Source organism: Astyanax mexicanus, chromosome 19 (genome assembly GCF_023375975.1).
Source record: "Astyanax mexicanus isolate ESR-SI-001 chromosome 19, AstMex3_surface, whole genome shotgun sequence".
NCBI lineage: Eukaryota > Metazoa > Chordata > Actinopteri > Characiformes > Acestrorhamphidae > Astyanax > Astyanax mexicanus.
In genome coordinates, this window is record NC_064426.1 from 18,651,149 (window position 1) to 18,667,338 (window position 16,190).

The 16,190-nt window shown below is 37.9% G+C and overlaps 1 protein-coding gene across 1 annotated transcript in view; it reads right to left on the reverse strand.

The window, feature by feature from the left end:
* Positions 1-4,022: 4,022 nt before the first annotated feature.
* Positions 4,023-16,190, reverse strand: part of si:ch211-51c14.1 (protein kinase C and casein kinase substrate in neurons protein 3) — a 37,801-nt gene continuing 25,633 nt past the window's right edge. The window contains exons 7-10 of the mRNA XM_007251017.4: positions 13,734-13,854; positions 11,887-11,963; positions 10,299-10,378; positions 4,023-9,039 (exon numbers count right to left, since the gene is read on the reverse strand). Coding sequence (XP_007251079.2) covers positions 8,930-9,039; positions 10,299-10,378; positions 11,887-11,963; positions 13,734-13,854 — 388 coding nt within the window. The 3' untranslated portion in view covers positions 4,023-8,929. The remainder of the gene's footprint in view (positions 9,040-10,298; positions 10,379-11,886; positions 11,964-13,733; positions 13,855-16,190) is intronic.

The window sequence follows — 16,190 nt, forward strand, 5'->3', positions numbered from 1 at the left end:
GTAGTAATGCAAATACAAATTTAAATAGGTATAGCCAGGTCTCATATGGTTGGGTGGATTACAATTGTACAACTGCATTTAATTGTACAGTTTAAAATACGTTGATGGTGAATGTGATTATATGTAATTTATTTGGATTAATTAATCACAGTTCATGTAATTAATTGAATTAATATTTTAATCCCCTGACAGCACTATTAAAAAAACAAAACAAAAAAATAAATAAAAAATGTGATGAGAAGAAAGTAAAAAAATAAATAAATAATAGTTAGTAGATGGAGCTGATTCAGTGGCTGCTCTGTGTCAGTGGTTTTGATTGACAGCAGCCATATCCAATAGCTGATGCAGTTGGGATGTTAATGCTGTAGTTTTTTTATTATTATTTTTGGGGTCAGAGGGTATCCTGATTAACACACTTGACTAATTCGTCCCCGGGGTCTTTATTTAGAAACTCAAACAGTCATCAGGGGAGCGTGAGCCGCGCTGTTAACGAGCTGCTCCTCCATCATAATTGCTCCGACAAACAAGTTGATGTTAATTGTTATGGGCTGCCACTGCATCCGCTGTGAGACGAGCAACCTAATGAGTGTAAACGAGTCCAGGTTCATCCTGCAATGATTATTTTAGCTCTTTATGGCCTAGCCTTTTCCCCGCAGTGCCGTTTCGCTGGGATTGTATCTGCTTTGATATGTCTGTGGCCTTTTCCCTGCAGGGCTTTTATCATTTTTCTTCAGCGGACTGCTGGATGAGATACAGCTGATTTTCTTCTCCTTTCGGGGCGTAGGGAGCAGATCTGTGAGCCCAAAACCAATTACAGCTTATTTGATCATGAGTCAAATGCGATTAGTTAATTAAATAAAGTCAACAATTACAATAAAACCTTCTCTGTAAATAATCAGTGAAAGTGAATGTTTATTTGATAGATAAAAAGGAGAAAACATATTATTTTTGTACTAAACAACTGTATACACACACTCACACCAGCAGGGGGTGGGGGTTAAACTATAGGCTAAATGTATTTACAGCTGTACAATTGCAAGAAAAAATTAAGTAAACACTTAGGAATTAAAAGGACTTCTGTATTTATTGTTAATAAACTGTGTTTTAAAGCAGCACTAGGTAGGATTTCGTTGACTTTTGATCTTTTTAAAGAAGTAAAATTACAGCTTGAAACTCACTGCAGCGCTGCATTGAGGTGTAATAGGAGGAATAGCGGTTCTCTCGTGTCTGTGCCGGAGCTCCTATGAGCTCAAACCAGACCAGTTTTCCGAGGCGACCGCGACAAACGCTCGCGAGAACTGCGACCTGCTTTCCGACCTTTAGTTCTAACGGTTCTACAAAGACTACTGGTTCATTCTTTACAAACTAATATACAGACACTCTGGCAGAAGCTGGAAAGAGACCGAATATGTCTGTGAGCAAACAAGGCGAACCCCCGTGTCGGACCGCGTATCATTTTAAGGAAAACCACGTGACCGATGCATTTCCTCGCGCAGTTGCTTGCAATGACTTTCTTAGTCCAGCAGATGTCGCCATTAAGTGATACAGCAACACAGTTTCAACACAGTGTCGATACAGTTTGGGAAATGTGCCATACACCCAATGAGGCTTCATCTGCCCATCACTAGATTACAGTGTTTAGTTTTTTTTTTATTATTATTCTGATTATGTAACTCTACCCAAATGTGAATACAGCAACTGTATTTTTACGTTAATTTGCTGTATTAAACAGTGGAAGAATAAAATCAACATTACAAATTTTCTTCATTGTTTTCAAGCATGGACTGATTTACGCTCAGCTCTTTAGCAGTGCTTGGTATCTATTTCCAGCTTCATGCGTCTCTATAACACATCTTCTGAGGTCTTCAGGATGTTGTTTGCATCAAGGCACACAATTTCACACTTGCCAGTCTTTCTAGGGATCTGACCTGTAGTTGGTTTCTATGGTCCAGATTAGTTTATAAGTTCATTACTTGAAGTGTTTTCTTCCTCTGTTTGGTTTGGTTTCACACAGGCACAAACCTAAACGCACCAAAATACGCAAGAGTAAACCATGTGAGCATGCTTTGTCCTCTGATTGGTCAGAGCTGTCTGGTGTCCTGGTGCAGACAGCTACAGACAGCATTTCTGCCAATTTCCAAATAAAAATATTGTCACTTCAGACAAACCAAGTCTCCCTGAAGCTGCGGGAGTCTCCCTGAAATCAGCTTTTGCAACTTTGAGAAAAGGTTGAAATAACAAAAATGCAACAAAAGATGCAGAGCTTTCAGACCTCAAATACTGCAAAGAAAACAAGTTTTCACATTCATGACGTTTTAAGAGTTCCGCAATCAGTATTTGGTGGAATAACCCTGATTTTTAATCAGTTTTCATGCATCTTGGCATGTTCTCCTCCACCAGTCTTACACACTTCTTTTGGATAACTTTATGCTAATCACTCCTGGTGCAAAAATTCAAGCAGTTCAGCTTTATTTGATGTCTTGTGATCATCCATCTTCCTCTTGATTATATTGCAGAGGTTTTTAATTTGGTAAAATCAAAGAAACTCATCATTTTTAAGTGGTCTTTTATTTTTAAATCCTGCACACTTTCCCAGTATCCCAGTTGCTCACATAAATACTTGTTGGGCAATGAATCTGGCGACTGGGCATCCTGGCGTAGACGTTCCTAGGAAACCCTTGCTGTTTGTGGGTGAGAATTATCCTGCTGTAAAATGTTAGTTGGAAGTTAAACTTGTATCTAATGTTTGCGAAACACCTCTTACCAGAAGTTGAGAAATCTGTGGTCCACCTACGTTCAGACAATAGGCAAGAACTGTGTAAATTACACTGAAAAAAAAAATGATGAGCAAATTTTACTTGCAACTTAATTTTTTTGCAACTTTCTGCATTTGTTTTTTTTTTAAGTAAATTTAATTTCATGTAAATTTAAGTAACTTCAACTCGGTTTCAAAACTTAAATGTTACATAGAGTCAGCAAGTGAACTGAACTTCAGTCAATCCTTTCTTGTAGTAAACTTTACTTCATTTATTTTTGCTGAATCAATCCTTTCTTTTATTAACCTTTACTTAATTTATGCATACAATATTACCTAATTACAATTACTTCATTTATACGATGTTATTATATTTAATTTGAGTTAAAACACACATTCAAATATTTACATAATCTCAAAGATTTATTTTGCAAACAGACCAGGTCTCACTGTCTCAACACACGGATGGCATTTAATACATTCTTTTAAGTATACTACCATATGAATATGTCATTCATGTGTTGAGACAGTGTAATATGTGTGTTTTAACTAAAAATATTTACATTTCAGGAATTATAATATATTATGTATCATAAACTATTTGAGTAATATTGTATAAATTAAGTAATAAAGTAGTTAATATTGCATGCAGAAATTAAGTAAAGGTTACTAAAAGAAAGGATTGACTAAAGTTCAGTTCACTTATTTACTCTATTTAACATTTAAGTCTTGAAACCGAGTTGAAGTTACTTAAATTTACATGAAATTAAATTTACTTAAAAAAAAAAGCAAATGCAGAAAGTTTCAAAAGTTTTTTGAAGTAAATTTTACGCGTAATTTTTTTCCGTGTAGACTGGAAATATTGATTGTACATGTGGTGAACTGCTCTTTTATTTTACGCCACCATCACGACCTGGAGCTCCGCCACTCTGTGCGTGAGGCATGATCTATGGACTGAGGGGGTGGAGATGGCTCACTGTTAGTCAGAGCTGCAGAAAAGAAGACATACACACACTTATGTGACTCACACACTCTTGTGGGAGAGAGAGAGAGAGAGAGAGAGAGAGAGAGGGTGGCACAATTGTCCGACACTAAAAAAGAGATGAAAGACCCTCAGGGCTGACATATGACTTTACACAAACACAAACACACACAGTTGTACAGTTTTGCCATGGGTATTATCATATTACCCACACTCAGCCGAGCTTGACTCAACCATTCCAGCATTTTACAACAACAACAACAAGAGAAAAGAGCAGTCTTTGCATCTTATTATATCTCTTTATTCATATTTGGACACTTTAAAAATGAACTTTTGCGCGTGTACTACAACAACAGCTACTGTGAATACGATACATGTTATCTAATAATCTGCCACGTGTGCGGCTCACGTACACTCACACGCATGTAATACCACCTTTGGTTAGAGTACCACTTTGCATATAGAAAGAGAGAGAGAGAAAAACACAGCGAGAGCCTGCGAAAAGCCCGACTGCGACCCGGCTGTCCGACTCACAGCTGTGTTCTTTCATGGCTGCTGTCGCAAATTTGGATACGTTGGACAGCGTACTAGTGAGAGCATATTTCCATACAAGCCACTCATCCTCACACTGTAAACGATGCAAAGTCAAGCCAACTTAAAATTGAAAAAAAAAAACCCGATTACAGAACATTTATTTAGTTTTTTTTTTTAGTTAACTCAAAAGCCAAAGAAAAGATAAAATCTCTCCTAACTTATATTTTTTACTTTAAAAATGAAAAATTGTGACTTTAAGATGTTTAGCCTTTGGCCTCTCCCTCCCTTAATTTGCTTACTGTTTATTTCCGACCTTCTCTTGACAATGTGGCAGTTAGACAGTCACACCACTCGAGAGCTGTAAAGCCATGTACAATTTTGTGTGTAATTTAGTCTCAGTATAAATATAAACACCTGTTCTGTGAAGGCCTCAGTGGTTTGTTAGAGAACACTAGTGAACAAACAGCATCATAAAGAACAAGGAACTCACCAGACAGGTCACAGATAAAGTTTAGAGTAGAAAAGTTTAAAGCAGGGTTAGATTTTAAAACACTTCCCAAGCTTTGAGAATCCCAAGGAGCACCGTTCAATTCATCACTAAAAATTATGAAAAAGTAAAAATTATGAAAAAAAAAAAAAACAATCTACAACTGCAAACCTACCAAGACTTGACCATCCACCCAAACTGACAGATCGAGCAAGGAGACCACTGGTCACTGGTCAAAGGCCTATGGTCACTCTGGAGGAGCTGCAGAAATCCACTTAGATCCAAAAATATTCTATATTCTCAGTTCAAGTTCAGGAAAAAAAAATCAGAGTGTCATTTGTCATTCAGTTTAAGAGCCAGGTGTGGTCTGACTTTAGTGGATTACTATTAATACTATTAATGATACAGCTGCTTGGAGGTCTGTGTTAACAATTCACCTCCAAAATAGCAATGAATGTCTGACTGTTGACGTCCAAAACTGACGGCAAAAATTTACCTGAACACACCTTATTTCAAGGCCACCACATCAATCGCCGTAGATATATATTCATAAGCGCCTTTGCTATTTAAACTAATCAGGCGCAAGGCGTGAAAATGGACTGTTGGCGGTATGTAAGATAGCAATGAGCATTGCTTAGAGCTCTATAGTCCGTAATAATCACCTACAAGACATTATGCAATAGAAGGAATTCTAATCTGCAGATGGGAATTAAAAATGAATATAAACTTTTTTTAGGGAGAGGAGCAACAGACTAAACAACCTAACATCCCAATATTTAAGGCATATCTAAATTTCAGATGGAGCTCATTAACCATATTTTTTACACCGTAAAAATCAAAAGTGCAAATAAAAGTATAATACCAGAACACTCAGGGTTCTTCAGTGTAGCGCTGTCGGGGGGGGCATTTACTAGCAGTTTAGCAGTTAGCCGCTAATGCTAATGCTGCTGCACCCAGCCTTAGTGAATATCTGGAAATCTAAGCTTACTGTAAATAAACGGAAGCACTTTACTCACCCAAAAAAAAAAAAAAAACAGTTTTCAGGAAAGAAATCTGTGTAGATTAACATCCAGTGCTCAATTGACTTTAAAATAAATGTTTTTTGAGAATAACAATACAGTTAAGAAGGAGCGTCCCCATTAGAAACTTGGCAACACCCTTGTTCCTTATTATTGTGACTTATAATCCGGTGCACTTAGTGTACGCCTTATAGTCCGTAAAATACGGTACTTATTTTTTTATGTCCCAACTCAATATGTATTGTCAACCAAACTAAGATACAAAAGGAAAAACAAAATAAGTTAAGATATCTCAAAAATGCCCTGTAATCAGTTACTGTAATTCATTTTAACTTGGCCTGACGTTACATTTTCATATAAATGACGACCAAACAGCATCATTCACACATACACATACTTTTCATATAGTATTAAGGCATTAAAAGAATCAATGCAGTTCTCTCCAAACCTGCAATATATTAGAATATTTCACTGTAAGTCTCTGTATTGTTCGAATGCCCCTGTAGAAGCCACAGTATCAGACCGAACACAAACATATCAATCAAATATCAACACTTTCAAAAAGGCACTTGAAAAAGACCCTATTTTTCTTCATCTACACACTTTACTGCACCACTGTGCACCTCCGTCACACTTTCTGCCTGGGCCTTTTCATTTTACACTGAGAAAAAAAAAGAAAAAGATTGAAATAAAACAAACATATACAATGAACTGATATGAATCGGAGAGAGTGGTTCTGGACAGATCTGCCTGGATGAACAGCTGGGAGCACATGAAGCATGAAGTGCAGCCCTGTCTGTGGTGGGCTACTTTCATTTTTGGTGCATGAACCCCTTTTTTCCTGTATCGACATTGTGAGGCTTAAAGGAGAACTCCGGTGTAAAATGGACTTTTGGTGTAGTAAAACATGATAAAAAGTATTTACCTTTGATGAATAGCACCCCTCCATTCTCCCACAGCGTTCTGAGATACAGACATTTTAATAGTTTGTTTAAACACTCTTCAGACTGGGTGACATGGGGCATAATTTGCCCCGATAAATCGATTTTTCCACCGTCATCCAGGTGGTTCAAAGTAGCTCCACACCTCCTTGCTAGAATCCGGAGAGCCCTGACATTTAAAACGAGGCATTACGAGGAGTGATGACGGTGCTCGGAGCTGAAGCTAGCATTATAGGATGTAAACAGTGTTTTTAATAAGCTTTTTGTGCACTTTTTAAGTTATTAATGCCTCATTTTAAATGTCAGGGCTCTCCAGATTCTAGCAAGGAGGTGTGGAGCTACTTTGAGCCTGAATAACAGTGAAAAAAAGCAATTTATCGATGCAAATTATGCCCCATGTCACCCAGTCTGAAGGGTTTTGGACAAACTGTTAAAATTTCTGTATCTCTGAACGCTGTGGGAGAACGGAGGTGTGCTATTCATGAAAGTTAAGTACTTTTTATTATGTTTTTACTACTACTAAAAGTCCATTTTACATTGTAAAAGTTCTCATTTAAGACAATGTCCAGGCCTGATGTATCAAAATCAACACACAAAAAAATAATAATAGCAAAATTGACACAGTTTTTTTTTTTTTATTATTATTTTAAAATAGAATTTGGCCTATTCTTTACAGTGGTGCTGAATGGAACCAGAGGTCTACCAGGGGCTTTGACTACAGCCCAACACACTTAGCCTGGTGCCATGGTATAGAAGGCAGTTTTGTACAATGTTAGATCACTTTGCGTGTCTTTATTACAGGCATGCTGACAGCCCTATGTTACCTTAATAAGGTCCTGCAACCTGTGGACCTATCGTATTTTTTCGCACTATAAGGCACACAGAATTTTTAAGGCTCACTATCAATTAGCGTCTATTTTCTGGTCTATTTTCATACATAAGGTGCACCGGATTATACGTTGCATTATGTGACACTAGTAAGGAACAGGGGTGTCGCCATGCCACGTTTTCCTTCTAATTCAGCAGATCTCGCCACTGGGTAGTGGTAGTGGGTAGGTTAATTAAGTTAAATAAAACTAAACCAAGTAAACGAAACTTTAATTCTTAAAAAAAAATCTTTTTTTTTAAGTCAAAAAAGCGCTGGATGTAAATCTACACAGATTTCTCTCCTGAAAACTGTTTGTCTGGGTGAGTAAAGCACTTCCATTTATTTACAGTAAGCTTAGATTTACAGATTTTTACTATGGCTAGGTGCAGCAGCATTAGCTTTAGCATTAGCAGCTAAGTGCTCGTAAATGCTGCACAACAGCGCTACACTGAGGAACCCTGAGTGTTTCAGTAAGCCAGGGTGAGATTAGCTAGCGGTTCATCTCACATAGCATGTTTTAACACGATAAATGCGCAGACTGCAGTCTGATATACTCACCCTTCAATGGCAAAAGAGCTAGAGCTTAGCACAGTTAGCGGCTAATGCTAATGCTGCTCCAGCAGTGGTAGCCAAGGCTAGCAGCAGACAACAGTCCGGTAATATTCACATCTGAATGGCTAGCATTTTGCGTGGTTAGCAGCTAATGCTGCTCCAGCAGTGCTAGCAGGGGAGAACGGCAAAAGGGCTAGCGCTTAGCTGCTAATGCTATTACTGCTTCAGTCTCGGTGCTGGAGAACTAAACTGAAACTTAATAACACTGCTCCTTACAATCCGACTGGTAGAATTCATACATAAGGTTCACCTGGATTATAAGGCGCACTGTTGATTTTTTGGAAAAGTAATACCTTTTAAGTGCGTCTTATAGTGCGAAAAATACGGTACCTTTTCTGAAAAAACACTGTAGTGCGTTATTTCAGCAGGACAGTGCTCATCCACATACTGCTGCCATCTCAAGAGTTCGCCTTAAAGACACAAATCAAAGTTGACAGGACTATTCAATCCTCATGGGATGAATTTTGGCAGGTATTAAATGCATCAGATGATTTACTCATTCAACACCACTTCAAAAAAATTCTCAAGAACTGAGAATTGTACATGTTAACCTCCTAATTATCAATTTGAAATCATTAGTGGACTTCCTTTTTAATTATACACCAGATGCACCATTAACGTGAATGCAAATACACTCAAAGTCCTTCACTGGAACATATGGAGAGACAGAGAGAATGTGTTTGTGTGTGTGTGTGTGTGTGTGTGTGTGTGTGTGTGTGTCTCCTGCAGCCCTACACCACTTCCACATAGTTAGCAGGGTAGAGTCCCTCTCTTCCTCCATCCATCATTCCTCTACACCAGCCCTGATCATCCTCATCCTCAATCTTCAGAAACTCCTCACCTGTCGGTAAAAACAGCAATTACATTGGCTCTATTGTCAAGTACCTGTTGTTTTCCTATGATACACACACACACACACACACACACACATAGAAATACACACACTGTAAAGTATAAATAGTTGTACTTGATACTTAGCATTTACTTATAAGTACTTAAGGCTAAGGCTAATGCCACCAATATTGGATTTTTGGTATTCTTACTTAAATCAGACTGTTTCAAAGCAGTGTCACGTCTGAGGAAGTATAAAGAAGGTAGAAGTGGTATATTAATAATCTGTTGAGTCTACAAACTTAATTCCAGAATGGTCTGACTGGTGTTCAAAGCCTTTTTTGTTAATTTAGACATTTCTCATTTTCTGCAAATAAATGCTCTAATTGACGGTATTTTTGTTTTAAATTTGGGAGAAATGTTGTCCGTAGTTTATAGAATAAAACAAAAACAAATTATTTCACCTAAACATATACCTATAAATAGCAAAATCAGATAAACTGATTCAGAAACTCAGTCTCTCTCATTTTTTCCAGAGCTATACCACTGAAATTTACAATTAATTGTAGTTGCTGTTTTATTGATACTGTTAATTTAAGTTGTTAGCTAGCTAATATTTAAGACTTGTAATCACTAAAACTGAGGTGTGTCACTGTTGCCAAGCCGGGCACTCAAACCTCAGAAGAAAAGGGAATGTAAATACAGGGCAGTCCTGAAAGAAAACATGTTGGAGGCTGCAAAAGATTTGAGACAAGGAAGGAGATTCACCTTCCAGCAAGACAATGACCCCAAACATACAGACAGAGCTACAGTGGAATGGATTAGATCAAAGAATATTCATGAGTTAGAATGACACTGTCAGTCAAAGTCCTAAAGACCTAAATTCCATTGAGCTTCTGTGGCAAAGCATGAAATTTGCTGTTTACAGACGCTTTCCATCCAACCTGGCAGAACCAGAGCTGTTTTATAAAGAAAAAGGATGGGCAAAAATCTCAAATCTCAGCCTCTAGATGTGCAAAGCTGGTAGAGACAAACCCAAAAAGACTTGCAGCTGTAACTGCAGAGAAAGGTGGCTTTACTGAGTAGAGCAGAATCCCTTTGCATGTCACACTTGATTAAAATGTTTAATTTTGCGTTGGTCTGTATAGTCCTTTTTCACTCTGCAACTACCTGGAACTTTAAAACAGCTAGTAATAAGTGTGTTTCATTAGTAAAGTTTAAGTCATGATAGCTATTAGATTATACCGTGTAGGCATATTTGTCATTTACCAGCTTTAAAGGACAGCTCGTCTGGCTCCTGTCCAACATAATCGTACAGCGCTCTGACCCTCACTCCACCAATCATTACACTGAGAGAGAGAGAGAGAGAGAGAGAGAGAAAAGAAAACACATACACACTATAAACATTGTGCATTCAGCAAAAAGTTTTACATTAAAAGTATCAGTTCAGTATCATTACTAGTGTATAATCAGACCAACAGATGGTTTGGTGAATCAGTGCTTAGTAGTGCTGTATAAGGTATGATAGTGCTGGAATTTAACACGTACACTGGGGCACTGGCTGGGGGTGCCCAGGAGAAATCTAGATCAAACTTTTATTATATAAAAGTAGCTCACAAGATTTCAACTAAATCTCACACTATAAGGCACATTTTAAATCCTTTTAAAAATTTTCCAAAAAAAATAACAGTGTGCTTTTTAATCCAGTGCGCCTTATGAATGAATTTTACTAATCAGGTTGTAAGAAGCAGTAAAGCAGCAAAGCCACTCCGCTGAAATACAGCGTTATACAGGAGTTTCAGTTTAGATCTTCAGCAGTATTAGCATTAGCTGCTAACCGCGTTAAGTGCTAGCTCTTTCGCTGCTCAGAGGTGAGTACTATCGGCCAGTAGCCTGCTGCTAACCCCGACTAGCACTGCTGGAGCAGTATTAGCTTTACCAGCTAACTGCTCTAAGTGCTAGCTCTTTCGCCGTTCAGAGGTGAGTATATTGTACTGTAGTCTGTGTGTGTACCATGTTAAAACAAGCTACGTGGGACAAACCACTAGTTAATATCACCCTGGCTTGCCAGAACACTCAGGATTCCTCAGTTTAGCACTGTCTGGCGGCATTAGCCGCTACGCTAATGCTAATACCTTAGCCTTAGAGCTGGAGAAGTGCTTTACTTACCCAAATAAACAGTTTTTAAAAGTGAAATCTGTGTAGATTAACATCCAGTGCTCATTTGACTTTTATTATTACTGTTTTGTTTACATAACTTAGCTTAGCTTAGCTTTACATGCCTCGCCACCCAGTGGCAAGACCTGCTGAATTAGAAGGAAAACGTGTTGACACCCCTGTTCCTTACTAGTGTCGCATAATGCACCTTATAATCCGGCGCGCCTTATGTATGAAAATAGACCAGAAAATAGACGTTTATTGATAATGCGCCTTATAATCTGGTACATTTCTTTTATGTGTTTCGAGCTGCGCAAAGCATAATTATTCCGTCGTTATGACAGCAGCATTAAGACACACTGACAGATGTTGGTCACTAAAATAGTGACTAACTAACTAAGCCATATATATATATACTTTACAATAGCACTGACATTTGACTGTGGAATATTTACTAGTGAGGGAATTTCCCAACGGGGCTTGTTGCACACGGTACCAAGCTCTACTACATGGCCCAGTCTGCATGTGTAGGTGCTTGGTTTTGTACATTTGTGGTACATGAAAGTGATTGGAACATCTGAATTCCAACTTTGACAATATTGTATGTTAAGTACATCTTTCCTAAAGTCTGACAACACACTGTATAATATTTTTAAGTAATAAGGTGGACTTACACTTTACTCATGCAAGACTAACTCACCTCCTCTCCATAACCACCGCTTTCGTCTCCACCACCTCTTTCTTTCCTTTTTTATGTTTCTTGTCTGGTACCCAATCCTGAGAGAGAGATAGAGAGGGAGAGAGAGATTATGAGAGAGAGATTATGAGAGAGAGAGAGAGAGAGAGAGAGAGAGAGAGAGAGAGATGCTATCATAAACCAAATGACTAAAAACGGTTGTTTTTGGCTGAGCACACACTCCACACCAAACATCAGGCTATTTATGGGTATGCTCAGGAGGAGCACATAAAAGGAATGAAAAAAGCAAAACAGAGAACCACCACTGAGAGAGAACCACCACTGACCCCATCTACAGTTGTTTATATCAGAAGTTTACATACACTACATAAAAAGAAATATATATATATAAGGTCAATTAGGATTACTTATTATTTATATTTGCCAAATGGCAGAATAATGAGAGTGAGAGATCATTTTTAGCCATTTTTATTACTTTCTGCAAAGTCAAATGTTTACATATATTTCGTTTATATTTTTGACCAGTCCTTAAGGCACACCTGAAACACATTGCTTCTTTGTGTAACATCTTGGAAAAGGCTTAAAAATCAGCCAAGATATCAGGAAGAGAGTTGTGGACTTGAACTTGAGTCTGCTTTATCCTTTGCTGCAATTTCAAGATGGCTGAAGATGCATTGTTCTTCTGTTCAAACAGTTATATGCAAGTACAAACAACATGGGAATGTCCAGCATCAAACCGCATTTTCAGGAAGAAAATGGGTACTGTGTCCCAGAGATGAAAGCAGCGCTCTGATCCGAAATGTGCAAATCAACCCAAGAACAAAAGCAAACGACCTTGTGAAGATGCTGAAGCTGAAGCTGGTAAGAGTGTGTCATTATCCATAGTGAAACGATTACTGTATCGACATGGGCTGAAAGGCCACTTTGCCAGAAAGAAGCCATTACTCCAAAAGAAACATGTCCTGTGGTCTGACGAATCTAAAAAAAAATTATTTAGCCATAATGACCATCGTTACCTTTGGGAAAAAAGGGAGAAGCTTGCAGGCCTGAGAATACAATCACAACTGTTAAACACGGGGGTGGCAGCATCATGTTGTGGGGTTGTTTGCTGTAGGAGGGACTGGTGCACTTTACACAATAGATGCCTTCGTCAGAAAAATAAAACATTTTGTGGAAATTCTGAAGCAACATCTCAAGATGTCAGCCAGGAAGTTAAAGCTTGGGCACGAATGGGTCTTCCAAATGGACAATGACCCGAAGCATAGTGCCAAACTGGTTAGAAAGTCAATGTTTGGAGTGGCCATCACAAAGCCCTGATCTCAATTTTATTCAGTGACCTACAAACTTTGCTCAGTTACACCAGTTCTGTCAGGAGAAATGAGCCCAAATTCCTGCCAACTACTGTGAGAAGCTTGTAGATGGATATCTAAAATGTTTGACCCAAGTTATATAGTTTAAGGGCAATGGTCCCAAATACTAATGAAATGTATTTAAAGGTAAATAAAATTGTATGTAATACATATGTATGTAAAGTAATAAAATTGCAAAAAAATTCTCTTTCTCTCATTATTCTTGCCAAATATAAATAATTTTAGCAATCCTAATTGACCCAAAACTGGAAAGATTGATTCTGATTTTATGTCAGACCGTGCTAAGAACATGCATATGTGTCTTTTTATATAGTGCATGTAAATATCTGGTTTCAACTGTACCAAGCCGATACCATTTGCACAGTTCTACAGTTATATTTAGGCCTGGGTAAATAAACACAGTTTAAGGAAAGATAATCTGGATTAATGAGCTGACGCTCAGCTCATTAGACAGCTGTGTTAAATAATGAAGAGCTGTACCTGGTACTGGGGCCAGTCAGTGGGCATTCCTGGACCGTGAGTGTTCTTCCACCAGCGCAGGTCCTCCTGCTCGTTAATGCTCATCAGAGTGTCGTGGAGCTCATTATACACAGCTTTCACACTGAGAGACAGACAGAGAGAGAGAGAGAGAGACAGAAAGAGAGACATAGAGAGGTTTCATTTAGTCCAGCTTTTTTAGACACAAATCATTCATTCACTTTTTAACTGATTTTTGCTGGTCAGTGTCATGGTGTGTCAGGAGCAAATGAATGGGTGAAAGGCAGAATACCTGGAAAAGGCACCAGTTTACCGCAGGATACTATACACATTTATTCACTAAAGCTGTGCGATCCTGATATAGGCCCTTTTATATCCCGATAACAATACAGAACCAGTAAAAAGTCTAGACACTTAAATTCAATGGTTTTAATTCATTATCTTAAAAAAGGTTCTGCATCAGAGACGAATACTAAATTAATCCAAACTATGAACCAAAACATATGGAATCTTGGCTGGATTTTCTCAGTCAGCTTCATGAGGTAGAGTCATCTTTCAGTTAACAGCTGTGCTGAACTTGTCAAGAGTTAATTACTTGAATTTCTTGTCTCTTAATGTGTTTGAGAGCATCAGTTGTAAAGTTGTGAAGAGGTAGATATACAGGTATACAGTGAATAGCCCTATTTGAGTAAAGTTCTAATTCATATTTTATTGCAAGAACTACTCAACTAAGTAAAAACAAAATACTTTAAAGCTCACCTTCCGTCGTTTTTTCTTTCATTTTAAAATGTCTAGTTGTGGTCTCTAGTATGAATGAATGACATGTGAGCCGTTTTTGTAAAAAAAAAGTGCTCAGGTGTCTCTGTATAGCTCTTTTTTAATGGACTGTTTTAGGGGTGTGTCCAAAATGACCGGATTCCAGCTTTGCTCATGAATATTCATACATGCAAACAGCATGCAAATATCTCTCCTCTGATTGGCTAGGAGCACTGCGACGCCCCTCCACCGCTCTGCCGCTCACTGCCTCCCACCTCCTAACTGATGAGCGGTGATGTTGCGTCGCTTCAGCTCCGCCTCTGGGAGTTTCTCGAGCCAAGGTGGGCTGGTCTGTGAGTTTCTGCCTACGTAGGCAGAAAGATAATTCAAAATTCACCCGTTTTTCGGAGGGGGGGAGGGGGGATTTCTTTGCTTAGCTCCTGCAGGCAATGGGGGCTGCAAAACAGTTTAATGTGCAGGTGTACACATTCAACTCGGAGAGACCTACTGTATTCCACAAAAAACAAGAAAAATCGGATTTTCGCGGAAGGTGAGCTTTAAGAAATTAAGTTCAGTGAATCAAAAAAAAAAAAAATCAAGAAGTGTAGTCACAAGTACTATCAAAAATGTAATGATGAAACTGGCTTTTAGTTGCACCCTAGGAAAGGAAGACCAAGAGTTACCAGCCTATTAACATGCCTTGACCCGTATACAGGCTGCAGGTGTAGGTGATACAAAACCCCTTTTCTCTGCAATAAAATAAATGATTCACGCTCTAAAAAATTGAGGAATTTGAAATCTCCTATAGGACACTAGGAGAAGCTGCCTTTTTTAGACGTAAAAAATAGACAACCATAATAAAACAAAATGTTTGGAGGCCATGAACTATTTGATTTGTACTCAGGAAAATACTGATTTTAAAACAAAGTTCAGGAAAAAGCCAATTTCATGCTTTTATTCATTATATTTCGACAAATGCAGATATACTTTCTATTACAATTACAATGATAATTCTCAGTTATGTTTCTTATCAAATATGAAAGCTTTTTATGTAATGCTCAAATAGAAATCCTCAAGATTTAGGAGCGTAATTGACAAAAATCCTTGCCTTCAAGGGGTTAACAACAGCCCAGATAAGAGGCTACTTAAATGCTTCATCAGAGTATGTTGGTTTGTTTAACACTTTTAAGTTTATTACACAATTCCTTATGTGTTCCTTCATAGTCTGGATGACTTTAGGATTGATTTACAATGTAGGAAAAAATAAAAAATAAAAACATTGAATAAGAAGGTATGTACAAACTTTTGACTGGTTCTGTATGTCTACAGATTTTGAAGTTAAAGTTGGACAGTACTGTGTGTACTACTGAAATAACAAAACAGAAACTAGATAAATAAATATAAATAAAAGTGATAAATTGTACAGGGGTCATACACTTTTTACAATGTAAAATTCGAGCACTTTCAAGGCCATTTTTTTTTTGTTTTTCCAGCACCTTTCAGCTGTGGTATATTAATGATAACAGTGATATCTCAAAACTGCAATTCAGTGATAATAAATATATCGCAAAACTATTCTCCACACTTCACAGTGACTATGCTACAGAGAAACAAAATACTTCTAAGTAAGTAAATAGCAGGAATTAAGGATTTATTGGTGTCAGTTTCACACAATTTAAATACCAATGTTCTTCACCACATGTT